Raw genomic sequence first — 22,751 nt, forward strand, 5'->3', positions numbered from 1 at the left:
AACCGGCCAGTGTGGAGGCCCCTGCCCGGATCTCCTTCCCCCTTGCCCGGTCCCAGGAAAACCAAGAAATCTGCTTTAGCAAACAACCCCTGCATACACACCTATGCCCCAAAGAACCATCATTGCAAATGAAAGGCCGATCTCTTCCCTCGTCCAAATATATACAGTGTCGACTCATTTCGTACATACACCAACACGCAGTGAAAAAATAAAGTTACATGAGGCTACATCGGTACACGACCATTTCTCAATTCTGCCACAGTCCTTCTGCCTTCGCAAACTCCTCCGCTGCTTCCGCAAAATAAAAGTTCTTGGATTTGTAGCTCACCCTCAACTTAGCTGGATATACTATGCCGCACTGCACCTTGCTGATGTACAGTGCCTTCTTCACCCGGCTGAAGGCAGCCCGCCTCCTCGCCAGCTCCACCGTAAAGTCCTGGTATATGTGTATCCAGCCCACTTCACCACCCGCTTCTCCTTTGCCCAGCACAGGACTTTCTCCTTCACTCTATACCTATGGAAACGGAGTTAGTACTCTTGGTGGCTCACTCACCTTTGGTATCGGCCTCCACGACCGATCCAGTTCATATCGGGAGGGATCATACTCATCCCCCAATAGCTTTGCTAACATTGTGGCAAAATACTCCGTCAACGTCTCGGGCCTTCCACCCCTTCAGGCAGACCCACAATCCTCAGATTCTGTCGCCTGGATCTGTTTTCCAGGTCTTCCATTTTGGTCTTTATCACCCTCCGCAACTCCTTCCTCATCGAGGTGAGTTGATTACTGCGCTACGATAATGCCTCTTTCACTTCCTTCAGTGCCTCACCTTGATCCTGCACCTCTGCCGCGGCGCTTGCTACCGCCGCCCTCACCAGGGCAATCGCCTCCTCCACCAGCACTTTCAATGTCGCCCCCACCTTCTTCTTCATCGCTTCCATGTGTTTTGTGAACTGTTTTTCTTTTTTTTTAAAAATAGTTTTTATTGTGATTTTTGAAAAATGTATAACAACAGAACAATAATAACAATAACAATAATAAACACCCCCGGCACCCGTAACCGCGCATGTAACGAACCCCCCCCCCCCAATAAACAACAAAATAAATTAACAATAAATTAATTGAACATAAACAGTGCCCCCTGAACACCCCCCCCCCCGGGGTTGCTGCTGCCGCTGACCTAGTTCCCTATCTTTGAGCCAGAAAATCGAGGAAAGGCTGCCACCGCCTAAAGAGCCCTTGTACCGACCCCCTCAGGGCAAATTTGACCTTCTCCAGCTTAATGAATCCCGCCATGTCATTGATCCAGATCTCCACGCTTGGGGGTCTCGCATCCTTCCATTGCAACAAGATCCTCCACCGGGCTTTGTGAACTGTTTTTCAAGTTCCACAGCCATCACCGTGGTCATTTCTTCAGCTGTGAGCGATGCGGCTTCTCCGGATGCTCCAGGCTCAGCTTTCCTTACAGTTCCTGTGCTAACGTTTTCACTCCCTGGCGGACTTCCGTTAACCCCCTTTTTCACGGCCGTTTTTCTCCCCAACTTGGACATTTCTCCTCCCTGTGACTTCTTGCAGCCTTTTCAGCCTCTGTTGCCCCTGGGACCAGGCGTTAAAACTCCAAAATTCTTATTTCCGAGCGGGAGCCCTCCAGTGTGCGGCTGCCTCCTGCCTGCCGTCACCAGAAGAGGAAGTGTAAATTCAATAGGAAATAGCTCTTAATGCAATTTTTCAAATTGGTGAAAAATTTGAGATCAAAAGCAATCCCCATCTGTTACAAATTTATTTTTTTGCTCTCCAAGCAAGAGGGAACCATTGGAATAGTCTGTGGCTGAATAGTAAATACAAATAATAAAACTCAATTGCTTCAGTTGCAGCAGATAAATTTTTCCAGGCAAAAACTATTTTATTGGTTAATCTATGTGTTCAGACATGACAGTATTAGAGCCCATGGCAATGCTACAATAATTGCTTCAACTCCTCACAGACCAGTATGTCCTGGTAGTGAAACTGATGCAATAAAAATCACCTAAAGCTCTCTACAAATCGCTAAAGGGACAATAGGTACAGGATACGTTTAAATATCAATAAAATGTTTTGAATTTTACATGCACGGCACTGGGTGAATGGCCACCTTGCATAAATCTATCCATCAGAGCCGGGAACCCCTCCCCATTCCTGTTGGGACATAATTCCTATCAACTCTTGGAGAAGTTCCTCTTTTGGAAGATAGTTGGCTTCACCATAATGTTTTAATTTGTAGTTGCAACTTATTTTAGTCACATTTACTTGTGAAGGAATGTTGGAATAGATTTTTCCAGTTCGTTAAAACATGTAATAAACCCTTTGAAACAAAAAGTAGCAAAGTGAACAGTGAAGTGTATATCTTATTCAGAAGAATGAGGAGAGTGTATGAAATGAAGGGGAGTGCAGGAGCAGAGAGGCTGGGGGGGGGGGGGGGGCGTGTACATGTACAGAACTTGTTGACAGTGGCAGGGCCGGTTTAAAAACTGGTTATAATAATAACATTTTATTGTCACAAGTATCAAGTTTCTGAGAAAAGCCCCTAGTCGCCGCATTCCGGAGCCTGTTCGGGTAAACTGGTACCGGAATTGAACCCGTGCTGCTGGCCTTGTTCTGCATCATAAACCAGCTGTCCAGCTGACTGAGCTAAACCAGCCCTGGTTAATATAGCACATAGTTTTTATAGATAAAAGCCTGGATTACAAAAGCACATAGGTTATGAAATACCTTTTATAAATACTGTTTCAGCCTCAACTGGAGAATTGGTCCATTCCTGGGCTCAGCACTTCAGGAAGGATATGAAGGTTTTGGAGAGAGTGGAAAAAAGATTTAAGAGAATGGTTTCAGGGACGATGAACTTCAGTTACTTGGGTATATAGGGGAAGCAGGGATTGGTCACCTCAGGGAAAAGAAAGTTGAGAGGCGATTTGCTAGAGATGTTCAAAAGAAGAGACCTAGTCCAGAAGAGAAAGAGATAAACCTTCCTTGGGCAGAAGGGTCAAGATCCAGAGGGCACTGATGGAGAAATAAAATCCAGAACTACAGGGAGGGGGCAGGGGAGTAAGATGAGCTTTTTTCTTGTAGGGAGCCAGCATAGCTCACATGGGGCAGAATAGCCTCCTGTGCTGATGCCTTTAAACACTTTTATTAACTACAAACTGATCAAAACCACAGGATTCTTGAGGTTAGACCACTGCCACATTGGCGGTAGTATGTTTTTTTGTGCTAGGTCTATGTGTTGTTAAATTAGCCTGTGATTCAGAAATGAAAAAACAATGAGCGGGTTTCTCTCTCCCGCATGCCGTTGGGATTCTCCGTTTCTCTGGCTGGTCAATGGGGTTTCCCATTGTTTCCCATTTTGTTGGGAAACCCCCGGGCTGCCGGCAAAACGGACAGCGAAGAATTCAGCCCAATATTTTTCGGTGAGTTAACATGATATTTTAATGGTATATATTTTGAATGGTTCAGTTGTGTTGAGTGTTTGCAAACTACCAAGTTTTCTATTCAGTCAGGGAGCTGTAATAGTTGTTCTGATTTTCTTTTCCTGTTCAGTTGACACTCGAGCCAAATTGGCAGTTTAATTAAATATATTTTATGGATTTCACCTCTCAACTATGTGCTCTGGTTTAACTTGTGCTTAAGTCAAATATTAAATCAAATGACTAATTTAGTCTTTTGACATTTTTCTTTAACAGGTTAGCCAGAAACAACTTTAATATCATTAACCATTTGGAACAAGTAATCATATTTCCTTTATTAATCCCAGGGCAAGGCAATATTAAACAACATCTTAAATTAGAAATTCGGAGTTGAGCTTTTCTAATTTGAAAGTTATATTTGCAAGAAATAGTCGAACAGAAATGTTTAATTGTAATTCTGTGAGAAGATTATGTTTTATGTCTTGTCTGATTGATTGTAGGATGTTCAAGATCCTTCTGTTATTGTGACTTTTCCGCTGGAGGAGGATGAAAGTGTTTCTTTGGTTGCTTGGACAACAACACCGTGGACCTTGCCTAGCAACCTTGCTGTTTGCGTCAGCCCAGTATATCAATATGTAAAACTTAAAGGTAAGACTTGTTCCAGACAGAATTAAAGGAGGCTTGAAATATCTGAAATTCACAATGTAGTCCCAGTTTTTCATTCTACTTGGGAAACTAATTAATATTAACAGATCTCCCAAGGCATTTGCATGCCAGTTTATAAGAAGCTATGCTTGTATAAAGAAGAGCATGGAGTAGGCATTGAAAGGATTTAGAAAACCATTCGTAAGATGTCTTTGCGACAGTGAAATAAATGTTTGGTTCCTGAAATATAAGTAGTTTCCTTCCTGAGCTTCATCACAAATTGCAAACCCTCTTTAAATCACCAACTTCAAATGTCTTATTCAGGTTGTTTTTTTCCTGTATTATTAAGAATGGTGATGCAATGACAAAACTGCCCAAAAGAAGAGTTAATGGAATTCCAGACACTAATAATTGCAACTTGTATGTCTTCCACAAATTGAGAGGCTGTTTGGTCTTGCTGCGCACTGCCTGGAAACATGGTCACTGCATGTTTTTTTTAGTCATATGTCTTTTTTGAAACTGGCTGGCTGTCTTCACCTTCAACCTCCGATTGTATACCACACATTGTGATCGGCATCCTTGTATTCCACATTTCACTGTTCACCCCTGTTAACTTCTAATGGCTGTTCCTCAGTGTACCTTTGCCGTACACCAGATTTGCATGCTGAACAGTCCTCCCTCTGTAGTAACCCCCCACTTCACCTTGTTTCTGCCTTACTTGGGAGCAATTTAAAATTCAGCAAAGGCAAACCAAGGGATTGATTCAGAAGGAGAAAATACAATAATAAAATGAGTTAGTGGGGAACATAAAAACTGACTATAGAAGTTTCTATAGATATGTAAGGAGAAAAAGATTGATAAAAATGAATGTAAACCCCTTACAGTCAGAAACGGAGAAATTCATAATGGGGAACAAAGAAATGGTTGAGGAACTAAAGTTGTTGAGGAACTTTGCTTCTGTCTTCACAAAGGCAGACATGAATAATGTACTGGAAGTTCTGAGAAACGCAAGTTTCAGTGAGGAGTTGAGGAAATTATTATCAGTAAATAAATGGTTTTGGGGAAATTAATGGAATTGAAGACAGACAAAACTCCAGAACCTGATAATCTTCATTCCAGAGTACTTAAGGAAGTGGGCCTGGAAATAGTAGATCCATTGGTGGTCATTTTCCAAATTCTTTGGACTCTGGAATGGTTCTTACAGATTGGAGGGTAGCTAATATGACCCCGCTAGTCAAAAAAGGAGGCTGAAAGAAACCAGGGAACTATAGACCAGTGAGCCAAACCAGGGAACTGTAGACCAGTGAGCCTAACATCGGTAGTCGGGAGGTTGCTATACAGAGATTATACATACTGTCTCTGTATAATCAGACACAGTCAGCATGGATCTATGGAAGGGAAATCATGCTTGACAAATCTACAAAATTGTTTAAAGATGTTATTTGTAGAGTTGACCAAGGAGACCTGGTGGATGTGGTTTATTTAGACTTTCAGATGGCTTTTGACAAGGTCTCACACATAGCAGATTGCTATAGAACATAGAACAGTACAGCACAGAACAGGCCCCTCGGCCCCCATCGCTGCGCCGAGCCACGATCACCCCACTCAAACCCACGAATCCACCCCACACCCGCAACCCAAACCCCCCCCCCCCCCCCTCCCCCCCCCCCCTCCCCCCCCCCCCCCCCCTCCCCCCCCCCCCCCCTCCCCCCCCCCTCCCCCCCTCCCCCCCTCCCCCCCTCCCCCTCCCCCCCCTCCCCCCCCCTCAGTGACCCAGCCGGGAATCGAACCTGGGACCCTGGAGCTGTGAAGCATTTATGCTAACCACCATGCTACCCTGCTGCCCCAAAGCTACCCCGTGCTACCCCGAACTATGTAAAGTTAAAGCGCATGGGATTGCGGGTAGTGTCTTGAGATGAATAGAAAGCTGGTTAGCAGACAGGAAGCATAAAGTTGGAATAAATAGGTATTTTTCCTGTTGCCAGGCAATAACTAATGGGGTACTGCAGGGATCAGTGCTAGGACCCCAACTGTTCACATTATATATTAATGATTTGGATGAGGGAACTAAATGTATTCACATTTGCAGATGATACAAAGTTGTGTGGGAGGATGAGCTGTGAGGAGGATGCAGAGATGCTTCAGTAGGATTTGGACAGGCTGAGTGAGTGGGCACATGCATGTAGATACAGTATAATATGAATAAATATGAGGTTATCCACTTCGGCAGCAAAAATAGGAAGGCAGATTATTATTTGAAAGGGTGTAAATTGAGAGAGGTGGATACTCAGCAGACCTTGGTATCCTCGTGCATCAGTCACTGAAAATAAGTGCGCAGGTACAGCAGGCCGTAAACAAGGCAAATGGTATGTTGGCCTTCATAGCGAGACAATATGAGTATAGGAAGAGAAGTGTTTTATTGCAATTTTATGGGGCATTGGTGAGGCCACACCTGGAGTATTGTGTGCAGTTTTAGTGTCCTTATCTGAGGAAGGACGCACTTGCTATGGAGGGAGTGCAGCGAAGGCCAATTCCTGGGATGGCAGACTGTCATATGAGGAGAGACTAAGTCAGTTAGGATTATATTCATTGGAGTTTAGAAGAGTGAGAGGGGATATCATAGAACATATAAAATTCTGACAAGATTAGACAGAGTAGATTCAGAAAGAATGTTTATCGATGGAGGGGGAGTCCAGGTCTAATAATAATAATCTTCATTAGTGTCACAAGTAGGCTTACATTAACACTACAATAAAGTTACTTGAGGGTCCAGTGGCTTCCCCTGCATTCTCTCCGAAAAACCCCACCTGATAGGAACAATCACTGTCAGTTGCCGGGCAGATTATTGTCCTTTTTTACCTCATTATAATCCTTAGACACCCCCTCTGACATGGAAGCATAAACTTTCCGTGCCCGCGCAGTCAATTTTCTTTGCATGGGTAGTGTCCAATTTTCTTTCAGCCACTCCATTTAGAATCATAGCATCCCTGCAGTGCAGAAAGAGGCCATTGAGACTATCAAGTCTGCACTGATCCTGCGAAAGAGCACCTAGACCCAATCCCACACCGTACCCACATGATCCCACCAATCGTTGGACACTAAGGGGCAATTTAGCATAGCTAATTTATCTAATCTAATTTGTGTTGCTACAGTAGTCCCCCGTTATACCGCGCTCAGCAATACCGCGGTTCGCGATATACCGCGGGGGGGCTGATGGACCCCAACTGTCAGTTGTGTCAATTTCAGCGGCCGGCTACGGAGAGGGAAGCTGCTCTCACTAAAATAATCAGCCGGCCGCTGAAATTGACACTGCCCACTGCTCTCTCCCTCCAATCCAACTTTTAAGTTTTAATGTTTCTGATTGGAGGGAGAGAGCAGCGGGCAGTGTCAATTTCAGCGGCCGGCTGATTGTTTCACTGAGAGAGCAGCTTCCCTCTCCGGATCAAAGTGAGCCGTCCGCTGAAATTGACACTGCCCGCTGCTCTCTCCCTCCAATCAGAAACATTAAAACTTAAAAGTTGGATTGGAGGGAGAGAGCAGTGGGCAGTGTCAATTTCAGCGGCCGGCTCACTTTGATCCAGAGAGGGAAGCTGCTCTCACTGAAACAATCAGCTGGCCGCTGAAATTGACACTGCCGAGGGGGGGCGGCTGTTGTGGGGGGAGAAGAGGGGGGGCGGGTGTTGGGGGGGAGAAGAGGGGGGGCGGGTGTTGGGGGGGAGAAGAGGGGGGGCGGGTGTTGGGGGGGAGAAGAGGGGGGGCGGGTGTTGGGGGGGAGAAGAGGGGGGCGGGTGTTGGGGGGGAGAAGAGGGGGGGCGGGTGTTGGGGGGGAGAAGAGGGGGGGCGGGTGTTGGGGGGGAGAAGAGGGGGGGCGGGTGTTGGGGGGGAGAAGAGGGGGGGCGGGTGTTGGGGGGGAGAGGAGGGGGGGCGGGTGTTGGGGGGGAGAGGAGGGGGGGCAGGTGTTGGGGGGGAGAGGAGGGGGGGCGGGTGTTGGGGGGGAGAGGAGGGGGGGCGGGTGTTGGGGGGGAGAGGAGGGGGGGCGGGTGTTGGGGGGGAGAGGAGGGGGGGCGGGTGTTGGGGGGGAGAGGAGGGGGGGCGGGTGTTGGGGGGGAGAGGAGGGGGGGCGGGTGTTGGGGGGGAGAGGAGGAGGGGGGCGGGTGTTGGGGGGAGAGGAGGGGGGCGGGCGTTGGGGGGGCGGGTGTTGGGGGGGAGAGGAGGGGGGGCGGGTGTTGGGGGGGAGAGGAGGGGGGGCGGGTGTGGGGGGGAGAGGAGGGGGGGCGGGTGTGGGGGGGAGAGGAGGGGGGCGGGTGTGGGGGGGAGAGGAGGGGGGCTGGTGTGGGGGGGAGAAGAGGGGGGCGGGTGTGGGGGGGAGAGGAGGGGGGGCGGGTGTGGGGGGGGAGAGGAGGGGGGTCGGGTGTGGGGGGGGGGAGAGGAGGGGGGCGGGTGTGGGGGGGGGAGAGGAGGGGGGGCGGGTGTGGGGGGGGAGAGGAGGGGGGGCGGGTGTGGGGGGGGAGAGGAGGGGGGGCGGGTGTGGGGGGGGAGAGGGGGGGGGGCGGGTGTGTGGGGGGGAGAGGAGGGGGGGCGGGTGTTGGGGGGGAGAGGAGGGGGGGCGGGTGTTGGGGGAGAGCAGAGGGGGGGGCGGGTGTGGGGGGGGGAGAAGAGGGGGGGCGGGTGTGGGGGGGGGAGAAGAGGGGGGGCGGGTGTGGGGGGGGAGAGGAGTGGGGGCGGGTGTTGGGGGGGACCCCCCTGCGGGTGTGGGGGAGACCCCCCCTGCGGGTGTGGGGGAGACCCCCCTGCGGGTGTGGGGGAGACCCCCCTGCGGGTGTGGGGGAGACCCCCCTGCGGGTGTTGGGGGAGAGAGGAGGGCCCTGCGGGTGTTGGGGGATGGGGGGAGGAGAGGGGGGGATGGGGGGAGGAGAGGGGGGGACGGGGGGAGGAGAGGGGGGGACGGGGGGAGGAGAGGGGGGGGAGGGGGCGAGCCGGAGGGTGTGAGGTGGGTGGGGGGGGGGGGGGGGGGGGGAGGAGGAGACAGAGCCCAGTGGGTGTTGGGGGAGAGGAGGAGACAGAGCCCAGTGGGTGTTGGGGGAGAGGGGGCGAGCCGGAGGGTGTGGGGGGGAGAGGGGTCTAGTTGGAGGATGTGGGGGAAGAGGGGGCGAACCGGAGGGTGTGGGGAGAGAGGGGGCGAGCCGGAGGGTGTTGGGGGGGGAGAGGGGGCGAGCCGGAGGGTGTGGGGGGGAGAGGGGTCTAGTTGGAGGATGTGGGGGGAGAGGGGGCGAACCGGAGGGTGTGGGGGGAGAGGGGGCGAGCCGGAGGGTGTTGGGGGGGGGAGAGGGGGCGAGCCGGAGGGTGTGGGGGGAGAGGGGGCAAGCCGGAGGAAAAAAAAAGAAATTGACACTGCCGGCTGCTCTCTCCCTCCAATCAGAAACATTAAAACTTAAAAGTTGGATTGGAGGGAGAGAGCAGCGGGCAGTGTCAATTTCAGCGGCCGGCTGATTATTTCACTGAGAGCAGCTTCTCTCCGGATCAAAGTGAGCCGGCCGCTGAAATTTAATTGGATCCACGATGGGGTTTTAAAATTTATTTAAAAATCTATGCTAGCGCTTCCCATTGTGAGTCTACGGGGGTCTGACCTCTCCCCCCGCCCCCCGTAGACTCACAATGGGAAGCGCTAGCATAGATTTTTAAATAAATTTAAAACCCCCATCGTGGATATCCGCGGCTCGGTTACAACGCGGGTGGGGGTCTTGGACCCCAACACCCGCGTTATAAAGGGGGACTACTGTATTTTCTCAAATGGCATGAAAAATGCCCCTCCTCCTTTCTCCCCAAAATTTTGGTTGGGCCTGTATAAACTTAAGCACATCCCCCTGGGTTCTGTTCTCAGGTTAAGCTCTCCTCGAGCTCCTCGCAGCGCTCTTTTAATTTCCAGTGCTTTGAGCTGGAATTCTCTATTTTGCTTTTTCCTATCTCTCAACTTCCAACGTACTCATTTCAATTTCCATTTGAAAAGCTCTCTCTTTTTGATGCATCTCCAATTATTTTGCTGTATTTCTAATTGTTTCATTTGTAACTGGATCTTGGCTAATTCCACTGATTTTTGCCATGACCTAGCCTGTGATTCTGGTATCACTCTCAAATTCAAATGCTGAGCAATCACTTTAATTATCTCTACCTTGCTTTTCACAGTAACTTAATTGAAGCCTACTCGTGACAATAAGCGATTTTCATTTCATTTTCATCTTTAGCCGGCAACTCTATTTTTAATTCATATGCCAATTTTCGAAGTCCTTGTAAAGAAACCAAAGGCCGGTTTTCCACCTGAAGAAAAGCTTTAGCAGCTTCAAGAGCCATCCTGTTATACTATTACAGACCTGGTGTCTCTTTTTAATAAATACTGTACCCCAAATCGTCACTGATTACTGTTCCAAAGATTCCCGGACGATGCCCCCAAACTATGTTATGACACCCTGAGCCAGGGGGCAGTCAATTCCAGCCCCACTTAACCTAGAATTGCTACACGGTTAAAATTGGCTTTTATTTTAAAATAGCCGAGGTCTTCAGCTGCCCTCACAATGGGCAGTTTTGTGAGGGCCACGAAGAATCCAGCACGAGTTTTCAGGATACAAAGAAATAACATTTATTTACAATAACATATATATACAGCAGCAGCAGCAACTTCCCTTGTTGCTCACTCCTCTCTCTCTCTGCTGGTTCCAAACTGGCCAGCTCTGTTTATGCAGGGTGTCTGCTAATGATTTCTCCGCCCCCCTCATTGGGGAAGCTCATACTCCCATAGGATTGTGGGATTGTCATTAGTCCCCAGCCAATGGTAAGCAGGCAGGTTATAACAAGTAGCTTGCTAAATATGCCTTTTTTTTAACAAACAATTTTATTGAGGTATTTTTCGGCATTGTAAACAGTTACAGACAACAACAAAAAGAAAGCAAAAAAGGCAAAAATGTGCAAACATCAACGTAGAATCAATACTTCAATCGAACCATACTGCACAAGCCCGCTCCTCTCCCATCGGCACTACCCGCCTATTTATCCCTCCTACTCTACTCTAATCCCCCCCCCCCCCCCCCCCCCCGTTGACGCTCACTCTCCCGCGAAGAAGTCGATGAATGGTTGCCACCTTTGGGTGAACCCCTGTACAGATCCCCTCAAGGCGAACTTAATTTTTTCCATACCCAGAAAACTCGACATGTCCGAAAGCCATAGCTCAGTCTTCGGGGGTTTGAGTCCCTCCATGCCAGCAGTATTCATCGCCGGACTATCAGGGAAGCAAAGGCCAAAACATCAGCCTCTTTCTCACCCTGGACTCCCGGGTCCTCCGAAACCCCAAAAATTGCCGCCCCTGGACCCATCACCACCCTTGTTTTTAGCACCCGGGACATGATCCCCGCAAATCTCTCCCAGTACCCCCTCAGCATCGGACATGCCCAAAACATGTGAACATGGTTTGCTGGTCCTCCCCCGCATCTAGCGCTCTTATCCTCTACCCCAAAGAATTTGCTCATCCTAGCTACTGCCATGTGGGCCCGGTGAACAACCTTAAATTGAATCAGGCTGAGCCTGGCACATGTTGCGGTTGAGTTTACCCTACTCAGGGTTTCCACCCACAGCCCGTCCTCCATCTCCCCGCCAAGCTCCTCCTCCCATTTGAGTTTCAGTTCCTCCGTCTGGGACTCTTCCCCCTTCATGAGCACCTTATAAATATCTGAGACTCTACCCTCTCCTCCTTCCCATCTAGAGACTATTCTGTCTTGGATCCCCATTGGCGGGAGGCGTGGGAAGGATAGGACTTGTCTGCGGACAAAGTCCCGCATCTGTAGATACCTGAAATCGTTTCCCCTTACCAGACCAAATTTCTCCTCCAAGCCCCTCAAACTCGCAAAGCTCCCCTCCAGGAACATATCCCCACCCCCGCCCGTCGCCATGTCCGAAACCCCCGCCGCCATGCTCGAAACCCTAAATATGCCTTTTTTAACAGAGTTCTAGGACATTTAACCCAGGTTTAGTATTTCCTTTCTCTTGTATTTTGGTGTCTCCTCACAATGAAGTGATTTGAGTTTGGTAATTTGACAGGAGTGCATTGAATTCCTATCCCACAACTCTGGCATATGTTGATGTTTCAGTTATGTTCATAACTTTCTACATAGGCTTTGCTGGTGCCTTAGCTGTTAAATACACACCGGGGAAGAGTCTGGTTAAAATATTTGCTTTTGTTGTTTGTTGCATTTGGGAAGATGAAAGTTGACAGAATTATCTCACTGAACGTGTGTGTGTACATGAGTGGGATAGTTTGTAGTTCCTCCATAGTTGAATAGCCTCCCAATACTTGTTGATATGGGCCATTCGTGAATAGTGGACACTTGAGCAAGGATTGATGCCTTGAGGGGAAAGAAATAAATGTAATTGATGAAAGAGAAAAGAAAACTGAAGCTCTTTTGTGCACTGTTACTCCTTTAGGAGTCTGAGATCAACGCATACTGAATTTGTCCTTCAGGGTCCTCCAACAACTGAATTGCCATGGCAATAATGTCCTACATTTAGCCCTTATCAGAGAATGAACATTTTATGTATTTTATCAGCTCAGCCATACCTATATTTCAATGTATTATTGCTTTTGTTGGCCTTGCTTGATCACTTAGTGACCTCTACCTTGTTCCCTGTAAAATCAATACGCTCTCTAATCTTGGTCATTCGACACAAATAAAGTGTCTTTAAATACCTCCTTTAAAGTAGTTAAAAGAGTCATGTGCTTAGTACAGATAACACTAAACAAATTTTGACACCAAGCCACTTGAGGATAGCTGCTTGGTCAAAGAGGTAGTTTACAAGGAGCATCTTGAAAGAAAAGAAAGAAACAGAGAGGCTCAAGGAGCGAAATCCAGAGGTTAGGGTCTAGGTAGCCAGTGTCAGTGGTGGTGTGGGATACTCAGGAGACCTGAATTGGAAGGGTGCAGAGATTTTTGAGAGTTGTAAGTGATTACGGAGATAGGGAGAGGTGAGCGCACGGAGGAATTTGAATTTTAAAATGTATTTTTGGGAGACAGTGAGCCACTATAGGTCAGTGAGCAGTGGGATGCTTTTTAAAAAATTCATTCTTGGGATGTGGTGTTGCTGGCTAGGCCAGCATTTATTGCCCATCCCTAATTGCCTTTGAGAAGGTGGTGGTGGTGAGCTGCCTTCTTGAACCTCTGCAGTACTTGTGGTGGGTACTCCCACACTGCTGTTAGGGAGAGAGTTCCAGGATTTTGATCCAGTGACAGTGAAGCAATGACGTTAATGTTCCAAATCAGGATGCTGAGTGGCTTGGAGGGGAAATTCCATGTGCTGGTATTTCCATGTGTTTTCTGACCTTGTCCTCCTAGATGGTAGTGGCCATGGGTTTAGATGGTGCTATCCAAAGAAGCTTGATGAGCTCGTGCAGTATATCTTTTAGATGGTACACAGTCCTGCCACTGTGCATCTGGGGTGGAGGGAGTGAATGTTTGTAGATGGGGTAAATTGAAGTGGGCTGCTTTGTCCTTGATGGTCTCAAACTTCTAGAGTGTTGGAACTGCACTCATCCAGGCAAAGAGAGAGTATTCTGTCACACTACTGACTTGTGACTTGCAGGTGGTGGACAGGCTTTGGGGAGTTGGGAGGTGAGTTACTCACTAAAGGATTCCTAGCTCTTGTAGCCACAGTATTATATGGCTAGTTCAGTTCAGTTTCTGAACAATGGTAATCCTAAGGATAGTGGGGGATTCCGCAATGGCAATGCTATTGAATGCCAAGGGGGCAATGACTAGATTCTCTCGTTGGGAGATGGTCATTGCCTGGCACTTGTATGGTGCAAATGTTACTTGCCATTTGTCAGCCAAAACATCAATATTGTCCAGGTCGTCTTATATTTGGACATGGACTGCTTCAGAGCCTGAGGTGTCGCAAGTGATCGGTCAACGAGACTTGGTGTGAGTTAGGATATGTGCAGCAGAGTTTGGGATGAGCACCAGTTAACAGAGAGTGCAGGTAGGATTCTGGTCAGAAAATCTTTGGAGTAGTTTAATCCAAGTAAATGAAAGTGAGGATGAGGGTTTCAGCAGCAGATGGCAAGGGTGAAACACTGTTATGGGGATGATGAAATTATATTGGACAATCATGGTTATGGAATGGATACTGGCCCTTGTATTGCCCTATTTTTGAGCCGTACCAACTTTCCATCTGTGCCCTTCCGTTGTTCTATTCTTATTTATCCAAACATAAAACATCTTTACTCAGACTGGTACTCTAAATTTAAAAAAAAACAAGATGCGGGTATACCTTCTTCTGGAAAGGCAAACCCGAACAAAAACGTTGTCTGTACAACGGGTCAGCTTCACCGTAAAAAATGAATTGGTCAGACGTCTCAACTAACCCCCCTGTGGGGTGAGTGAATGACTCATGACCCTATGGCTCACCCTGGCCCAGAGACAGCACATCACATCTGTCAGTACCTACGCCTCAACCTTGGATGCAACAGATGATACAAAAAAGGGATTCTACTCCAGCCTCGACCAATCGCTGTCTCCCATCCCAAAGGGAGATGGGATGATTCTCCTCGGCGACTTGAATGCTAGAATCGGGAAGGACGTAAACTTTTGGGAAGGCGTGTTAGGCAAGGAAGGCATGGGGCAAACAAAATGCCAAAGGCGGCGTCCTCCTGACAAAATGTTTAGAACATGATCTGATCATCACAAACAATCTGTTCAGTTAGAGAGAGAAACAAAAGATCTCATGGCAACACTCTCGCTCGAAGCACCGACACCTAATATCAATGTCTGTGCAAGGGACCGCAAAGGTGTTCCATCACCCGAGCCACGACCAGAACTGACGACTGCTGGACTGACCGCCGACTAATCCGCTCTACCATTTCCACCATGCAGGCCCCAAACCGACACAGTTAGAAGAAACTCTGCTGCAGGAAATTCAATGTCGCTGAACTCAGACCCCAAGAAGAACGAGCTACTCAGCTGGTGCCTCACAGCTCACCTGACGACAACCAACGAGCCAGAGCCGCAGAACGCCCACAGCGCCTGTTACATCTTCAAAGCCATCATAATCCACACCTGCGAGGAGATACTCGGGCTCTTGACCAAGGAAACACCAAGACTGGTTCGACGAGAACGATATGGAGTTCCAGGATCTCCTTGACCGCAAGCGCAAGGCATTCCTGGATTGGCAGCTTCACCAAAACCCGAGTGGGAGGAAATAAGCCTGCAGGAAACTGAAGGCCAAGGTGCAACAAAGAACCCACAACCTTTATGGGCGGCATAGTAGCGTAGTGGTTCGCACTGTTGCTTCACAGCGCCAGGGACCCGGGTTTGATTCCAGGCTTTGGTCACTGCCTGTGCGGAGTATGAACATTCTGCCTGTGTGTGTGTGGGTTTCCTCCTGGGTGCTCCGGTTTCCTTCCACACATCCTGAAAGACGTGCTTGTTACATGAATTGGACATCCTGAATTCTCCCTCTGTGTACCCAAACAGGTACCGTAGTATGGCGACTCGGGGCTTTTCACAGTAACTTCATTGCAGTGTTAATGTAAGCCTACTTGTGACACTATTAAATATTATTATTAAAGAACAGATGATGTGTGGAAAGAGCTCAGGAGACTCAGCGAGTAGCTGACAACCATGCGTGTGGCTTTTTCAGCGCAATCAAGGCCACCTAGGGTCCAAGTACCCAGGGGCCCACCCCACTTGAGAGCCAAAAACGGAGAGGCGCTAATCAAAGACAGAGAGGCAGTTAACAGCCGCTGGATAGAGCACTTTGGGGACCTCCTCAACCAAGATGGAATCCCCACAGAATGCAGTGGAGATGCACTTTTGACAAGAATCCACAACCTCATCACCCTTGTCTGGAAGGAACAGAGCATGTCGGATGATCCCATCTTCAAGAAAGGAGACAGAACTGACTGTGTAAATTACAGAGGAGTTTCTCTCCCCTCCACCACAGGAAAGGTCATCGCGAGAATACCCCGCAGCCGTTGCCTCGTGGTGGCTGAAGGGCTCCTCCCGAAGTGTCAGTGCGGCTTCCCCCCCATCAAGAGGCTCAATCGACATGATCTTCAGTGTGTGAGAAATCCAGGAAAAGTGCAGGAGCCGCATCAACCTCTGTACGTGGCCGCCTTCGATCTCGCAAAGGTCTTTGCCCCTGTAAACTGTGAGGAACTTTTCAGCATCCTCCTCAAATTCGGTTGCTCACTGCCTCACGGCACCGAGGACCTGTGTTTGAATGCGGCCCCGGGTCACTGTCCGCATGGAGTTTGCACATTCCCACTAAGGATCTCACCCCCACAACACAAAGATGTGCAGGGTAGTTGGATTGGCCACATTAAATTGCCGCTCCACCCCCAACCATCAAAACCTACGGTGAGCCATTCCCTTGAACAATGTGGATCATTTCCCATATCTCGGGAGACTCCTCTCGGTTCGAGCAGACTTTAATTGACGACAAAATCCAACATCGACTCCAATGCGCCAGTACAGTCTTCAGACGCTAGAGGAGCAGAGTATTTGAAGCTCATGGTCTACAGAGCAGTCATGGTCCCTGCCCTCCTGTATGCATTAGAAACCTGGACAATGTACAGCAGACACCTTAAATCCTTGGCGAGATATCACCAACGCTGCCTCTGCAAAATCCTGGAAATTCACTGGCAGGAAAGGCGTACCAACGTGAGCGTTCTCTCCCAGGCCAATATCCCTAGTATTGAGGCACTGGCCGCACTTGACCAGCTGCTATGAGCGGCCACATTGCCTGCATGCCCGACATAAGACTTCCAAATCAAGTGCTCTCCTCTGAGCTCCGCAATGGCAAGCGGTCACTCAGAGGGCAGAGGAAATGCCACAAGGATACTCTGAAAGCCTCCCTAAAAAAATAATAAAAGTAATCTTTATTGTCACAAATAGGCTTACATTAACACTGCAATGAAGTTACCGTGAAAAGCCCCTAGTCGCCACATTCAGGTGGCTGTTCAGGTACACTGAGGGAGAATTCAGAATGTTCAAATTACCTAACAGCACATCTTTTGGGACTTGTGGGAGGAAACCGGAGCACCCAGCAACCATGCAGGCACAGGGAGAATGTGCAGACTCCGCACAGAAAGTGACCCAAGCTGGGAATCGAACCTGGGACCCTGGTGCTGTGAACAGCAGTGCTAACCACTGTGCTATTGTCCCCACTGACACGTGGGAATTGCTTGCCTGAGAATGTACAAGCTGGAGAAAAAGCATCTGCGAAAGCCGCAGTCACCAAGAGTGTCGAAGGGTAGAGCACACGGAGGCCGAGCATAAACAGTGGAAGGCAAGTGCAGAATCCTGAGCGTCCCACCCACCCACCTCAAGCACCACCTGCCAAACCTGTGGCAGAGTCTGCCGTCCAGGATCGGGTTTTTCAGCCTCCGCAGAATACACCTTCCCGGAGTGGAAGCAAGTCATCCTCTATGCTGAGGGACTGCCCAAAAGAGAGAGTGCTATAATGGTTTACTTATTGCAGCTTTTTCCATCCAGGTTCAGCAGCAGTAAAGCAGCAGAGGAAGTATTTGCAAAAATATTGTAATTGGGACACTTTCATGGTTCGCTATTTACGAAGTATTCTTGCCACAGCCAACATTTGTAGTAATTCTTTTTATAATTTTTTCTTTTTCTTTTTAAAATTTTAGAGAACCCAATTAGTTTTTCCCTATTAAGGGGCAATTTAACATGGCCAATCCACCTAGCCTGCACATCTTTGGGTTGTGAGGGAAAAACCCACGCAAACACGGGGAGAATGTGCAAACTCCAAACGGACAGTGACCCAGAGCTGGGATCAAACCTGGGACCTCGGCGCCGTGAGGCAACAGGGCTAACCCACTGCGCTACCATGCTGTCCTCATTTGTAGTAATTCGAGTCATGATCCAGGCCCTCTGAATTGAAATCAAGTTGGGCATAGAGTACATTTGTGTTCTTGATGTATCTGCAGCCTCTTATATTTGTAATGCTTGCAAAAGATAGCATTATCAGTGTGAGATTGGCATTTAGATTTGAACCCTTTTCTGACAGATTTTGTGGCATGCTAATGTAAAACATAAACTCTGTAACTATATATTCTGATTGTAGTTCTGATTCTTATTAAATTATGTCTGAAAATTAAATAATTCGAATTACAATGTATACACTTGTGTTTGATTAAATTCCTTACTGATTCCATTTTTTTGTCTTTGCAGACAACTCCACTGGAAAAATCTATATAATGATGGAAGCCAGGCTGATAGCACTATTTAAATCTGACAGTGAATACACTATTCTGGATAGGTTAGTGCATGGTGACATTGGTATCACCAAGAAATTGACTGTGGTTTAAGGCTGCATTTTACTATAAAACAGTAAACTAATCCATTGTGAAATCATTATTTACCAATAAATTATGCACAACATTGCGAATTTAGAAAAACTTTCATGCTTGGATCACACTCATCTTTATGTTCTTTGTCTTTCATTCACTAAAAATGTTACTTTGTTTCGAGCTCTTATACGTTTATGGGGAAATATTAGGAGGTAGACTCAAAGTGGCAAGCCTGTGAACACCCTTTGGACCCCCTCCAAGGCAACACATCCTTCCTTAGATACTGGCCAAAACTGCTCACAATATTCCAAATGGGGCTTGACCAGAGCCTTGTACAGTCTCAGTAGTACATCATAGAATCAAAGAATTTACAGTGCAGAAGGAGGCCATTCAGCCTATCGTGTCTGCACTGGCCCTTGGGAAGAGCACCTACATAAGCCCACGCCTCCATCCCATCCCAGTAACCCACCTAACCTTTTGGACACTAAGGGGTAATTTTTACGTGGCCAATCCACCTACCTGTTCTTGTATTCTAGCCCCCTCAAAATGAATGCTAACGTTGCATTTGCCTTCCTAACTGCCAACTGAACTTGCACGTTAACCGTAAGAGAATCTTGAATAAGGATCCAAAGTCCTGCAGTTTCCAGAAACTTTTCTCGATTTAGTCTATGCATCTATTCCTCCTACCTAGGTGCATAACCTTGAGGGCGGCATGGTGGCATATTGGTTTGCACTGCTGCCTCACAGCGCCAGGGACCCGGGTTCAATTCGGGCCTTGGATGACTGTCCCTGTAGAGGTTGCACTTTGTCCCTGTGTCTCCAAGTGCTCCGGTTTCCTCCCACAGTCCAAAGATGTGCAGGTTAGGTGAATTGGCTATGCTAAATTGTCCCTTAATGTCCAAAGATGTGCAGGTTAGGTAGGGTTATGGTTAGTGCGTGGGTTACGGGGATAGAGCGTGGGGTGTGGGTCTCGGCAGGATGGTCTTTGAGAGTCGATGCAGTCTTGATGGGTCAAAAGACCTCCTTCTGCACTGTAGGAATTATATGGCTCACACTTTTCCACATTGTATTCCATCTGCCATTTTGCCCCCTCTCATAGCCTGTCCATGTCCTTCTATAAGTCCTTCTCCCCGCTTCCTCAACACTACCTTTCCCTCTACATATCTTTGTATCATCTGCAAACTTAGCAACAATGCACTCAGTTCCTTCTTCCAGGTCGTTAATGTATATCGTGAATAGTTGTGGTCCCAATACTGATCCCTGTGGAACAGCGCTAGTCATTGCCTGCCATCCTGAAAAGGACCCCTTTATCTCCACTCTCTGCCTTCTGCCAGTCAGCCAATCATCTATCAATGATTCTAACACTGTGGGCCCCTAATCTACCTGGCTCGTAACATTGTGGGCTCTTACTTAGCGGCCTCCTGTACGGCACAAAGCTGAGCTGTCTCAGCCCTATTTTACCATGCACTTCTAAGTATTCTCCAATCTCATCCTCATTAATGGACTCTCAAATCTTTATAACGACTGAAGTCAGGCTAACCGGCCTATAATTTCCCGTCTTCTGCCTCTCTCTCGTCTTAGACAGGGGTGTTACATTAGCTATTTTTCAGCCCTCTGGGACCCTCCCTGACTCCAGTGATTCCTGAAATATCACTACCAATGCCTCCACATTGGTGGGCAGCACGGTAGCACAGTGGGTAGCACTGTTGCTTCACAGCTCCAGGGTCCCAGGTTCAATTCGCGGCTTGGGTCACTGTCTGTGTAGAGTCTGCATGTTCTCCCTGTGTCTGCATGGGTTTCCTCCGGGTGTTCCGGTTTCCTCCCACAAGTCCCGAAAAACGTGCTGTTAGGTAATTTGGACATTCTGAATTCTCCCTCTGTGTACCCGAACAGGCAACGGAATGTGGCGAGTAGGAGCTTTTCACAGTAACTTCATTGCAGTGTTAATGTAAGCCTACATGTGACAGTAAAGATTATTATTACAATTTCCTCAGCTATCTCCTTCAGAACCCTGTGGTGTATTCCATCCAGTCAAGGTGATTTATCCACCATCAGACCTTTCAGCTTCCCCAGTGCCTTCTCCTTAGTGATGGCCACTAACTCACCTCTGTCCCTTGACTCTTTTGAAGTTCTGGTATGCCACTGGTGATTCCCACTGTGAAGACTGATGCAAAGTACCTGATTTTGTTCTCTTTGCAGTCCACCTCAAGAGTACCAAATTTTCTGAGGGTATTTAGGTTTAAATTCTCTATCTGACATTGTATTTCTTTTAGAAGAAACAGCTAATGTTTGTGGAGTTTTAAAAATACTCTTTCTTGTATTAGGTTGAAGGGTTGAGACTGTATATATATATTATACTGGAATATATAATTTGCCTAATTTATTCGTGTACACGAATAGGGACTAATTCCTATTCATCAACCAGTCATCAACAGTGTCTCTCATTGCTTTCAGAATAGTACCTGGAAATGGTTTAACATTGTTAATGATCTCAACTTCTGTTACAGTGACTTTAGGCACTAAGTATATTTCACAATTAACCCTTTGGAAATGAATTATAATGGGGATTGTCTCTTTCTTACCAGCTATAAATGGCAAGGCACATGCTGCAAAAATATTTTAAACAACATTCTTCCAATTGTTTGCTTTATCGGTAGCTACTCTAAAGTATTAGGAGGACATGATTTTGCTCAATGCCTGGATCTCATTCAGTTCATCATTAGTTATTTGGTGCCATTCGTGGAGTAATACTGTTCTTTCTTTCACTCTTTGTGCAGTTCCCCAGAATAAATTTAATCGGCCATTGTTTAGTAGTACCTGTATAGTTTCTCAACCCCTTTCTTATCTCTGGAGTTGCTTCACAGTCACACTCTGAATTATTATTTGGTGTTGACTACATCAATGTTGCAGGAGTTCTTAATTCAGCCCCTCAGACTAGGGCTCTTTAACTTCCTGACCTCACTCCTCGAGCTCCACAGCCATAAGTGGTGGTGCTGTCTATAATGGACTTTTCCAAGAGATCTTCCATTTTGTACTTTCCATTTCCAAGTCTTTGGTTGCTCATCCCATTTATAGACATTGGTGACATGGGATAAAGCATTCAACACGAGAATCTGAATTAGTGAAAGGTATTGTGTCCAGGAGAACAAGGCCAGACTATGGGCCAGTGCTTACCTTTGCTGGAGAGCATTTTAGCCCAGTCACAGAATACAGTACATAAGGGAGGTTATCTGGGAAGTTAATGAAGAGCGAAGCTGTGTTCTGAATTGAAGATGGAAGAACTGAGGCAGTTCATAATGAGTAAATCCTATTGCTTTTCACTCTGGCCTGAATTTGCACAACATTTGAGGCCAACTGGCATCAGTTTCAGGAGATCATTTGATTTGACAGTTTTCCAATCTTCTGGAACTTTCCCAGAATTTAAGGATTCTTGGAAGATTACTACCAATGCATCCACTATCTCTGTAGATACTTCCTTTAAAATCCTAGAATGTATTCCTTCAGGTCCTGGGACTTATCGGCCTGTGGCCCTATTAATTTCCCCAGTCCTTTTTCTCCAGCGATAGTTATTGTATATTTTGCCCCCCCCCCCCCCCCCCCCCCCCTTCCCCTTGATTATTTAGTATTTTTGGAATATTATTAATAGCTTCCACAGTGAAGACTGACAAAAGGCATTTATTTAACTCATCTGCCATTTCCTGGTTATGTATTATCATTTCCCCAGTCTCATTCTCCAAGAGGCCCTTGTTCAATTTGACCCTTCCTTTTTATATATTTAAAGAAGACTCCATGTCCACAGCAATGTAGCTGATTCAAAATTGCCCTCTAGAATGGCCTGGCAAGCTCCATTTGCTCAACACTGCTATAACGGATTGGAGCAATTCAAGAAGATGGCCTCCTCCCACCTTCTCAACAATTTTGGATGGGCAATAAATGTGAACCTAGTAAGTGACGGCCACATATTGTGAATAGATAAACAAAATAAAACTCATTCAAAGAACAATGAAAAGTACAGGCCCTTCGGCCCTCCGTGCTGCCCGTCTGACCTAAAACCTTCTACACTTCCGGGGTCCGTATGCTTCTATTCCCACCCTATTCAGGTATCTTCAAGCACCCCTTAAACGTCACTATCATATCTGATTCCACCACCTGCCGAATCCGGCAGAGAGTTCCAGACACCCACTACCCTCTATATTTAAAAAAAACATTTTCCTCGTACATCTTCTCCAAACTTTGTCCCTTGCACCTTAAAACTATGTCCCCAAGTAATTGACTCTTTCACCCTGGAAAAAAACTTCTGACTATCCACTCTGTCCATGTC

General features: G+C 47.5%; 1 protein-coding gene across 2 annotated transcripts in view; it reads left to right on the forward strand.

The window, feature by feature from the left end:
* Window positions 1–22,751, forward strand: part of iars1 (isoleucyl-tRNA synthetase 1) — a 273,512-nt gene that overhangs the window by 53,671 nt on the left and 197,090 nt on the right. For both annotated transcript variants that reach the window (XM_038812610.1, XM_038812609.1), the window contains 2 exons: window positions 3,939–4,086; window positions 18,312–18,399. In XM_038812610.1, coding sequence (XP_038668538.1) covers window positions 3,939–4,086; window positions 18,312–18,399 — 236 coding nt within the window. The remainder of the gene's footprint in view (window positions 1–3,938; window positions 4,087–18,311; window positions 18,400–22,751) is intronic.

Source organism: Scyliorhinus canicula, chromosome 11 (genome assembly GCF_902713615.1).
Source record: "Scyliorhinus canicula chromosome 11, sScyCan1.1, whole genome shotgun sequence".
NCBI lineage: Eukaryota > Metazoa > Chordata > Chondrichthyes > Carcharhiniformes > Scyliorhinidae > Scyliorhinus > Scyliorhinus canicula.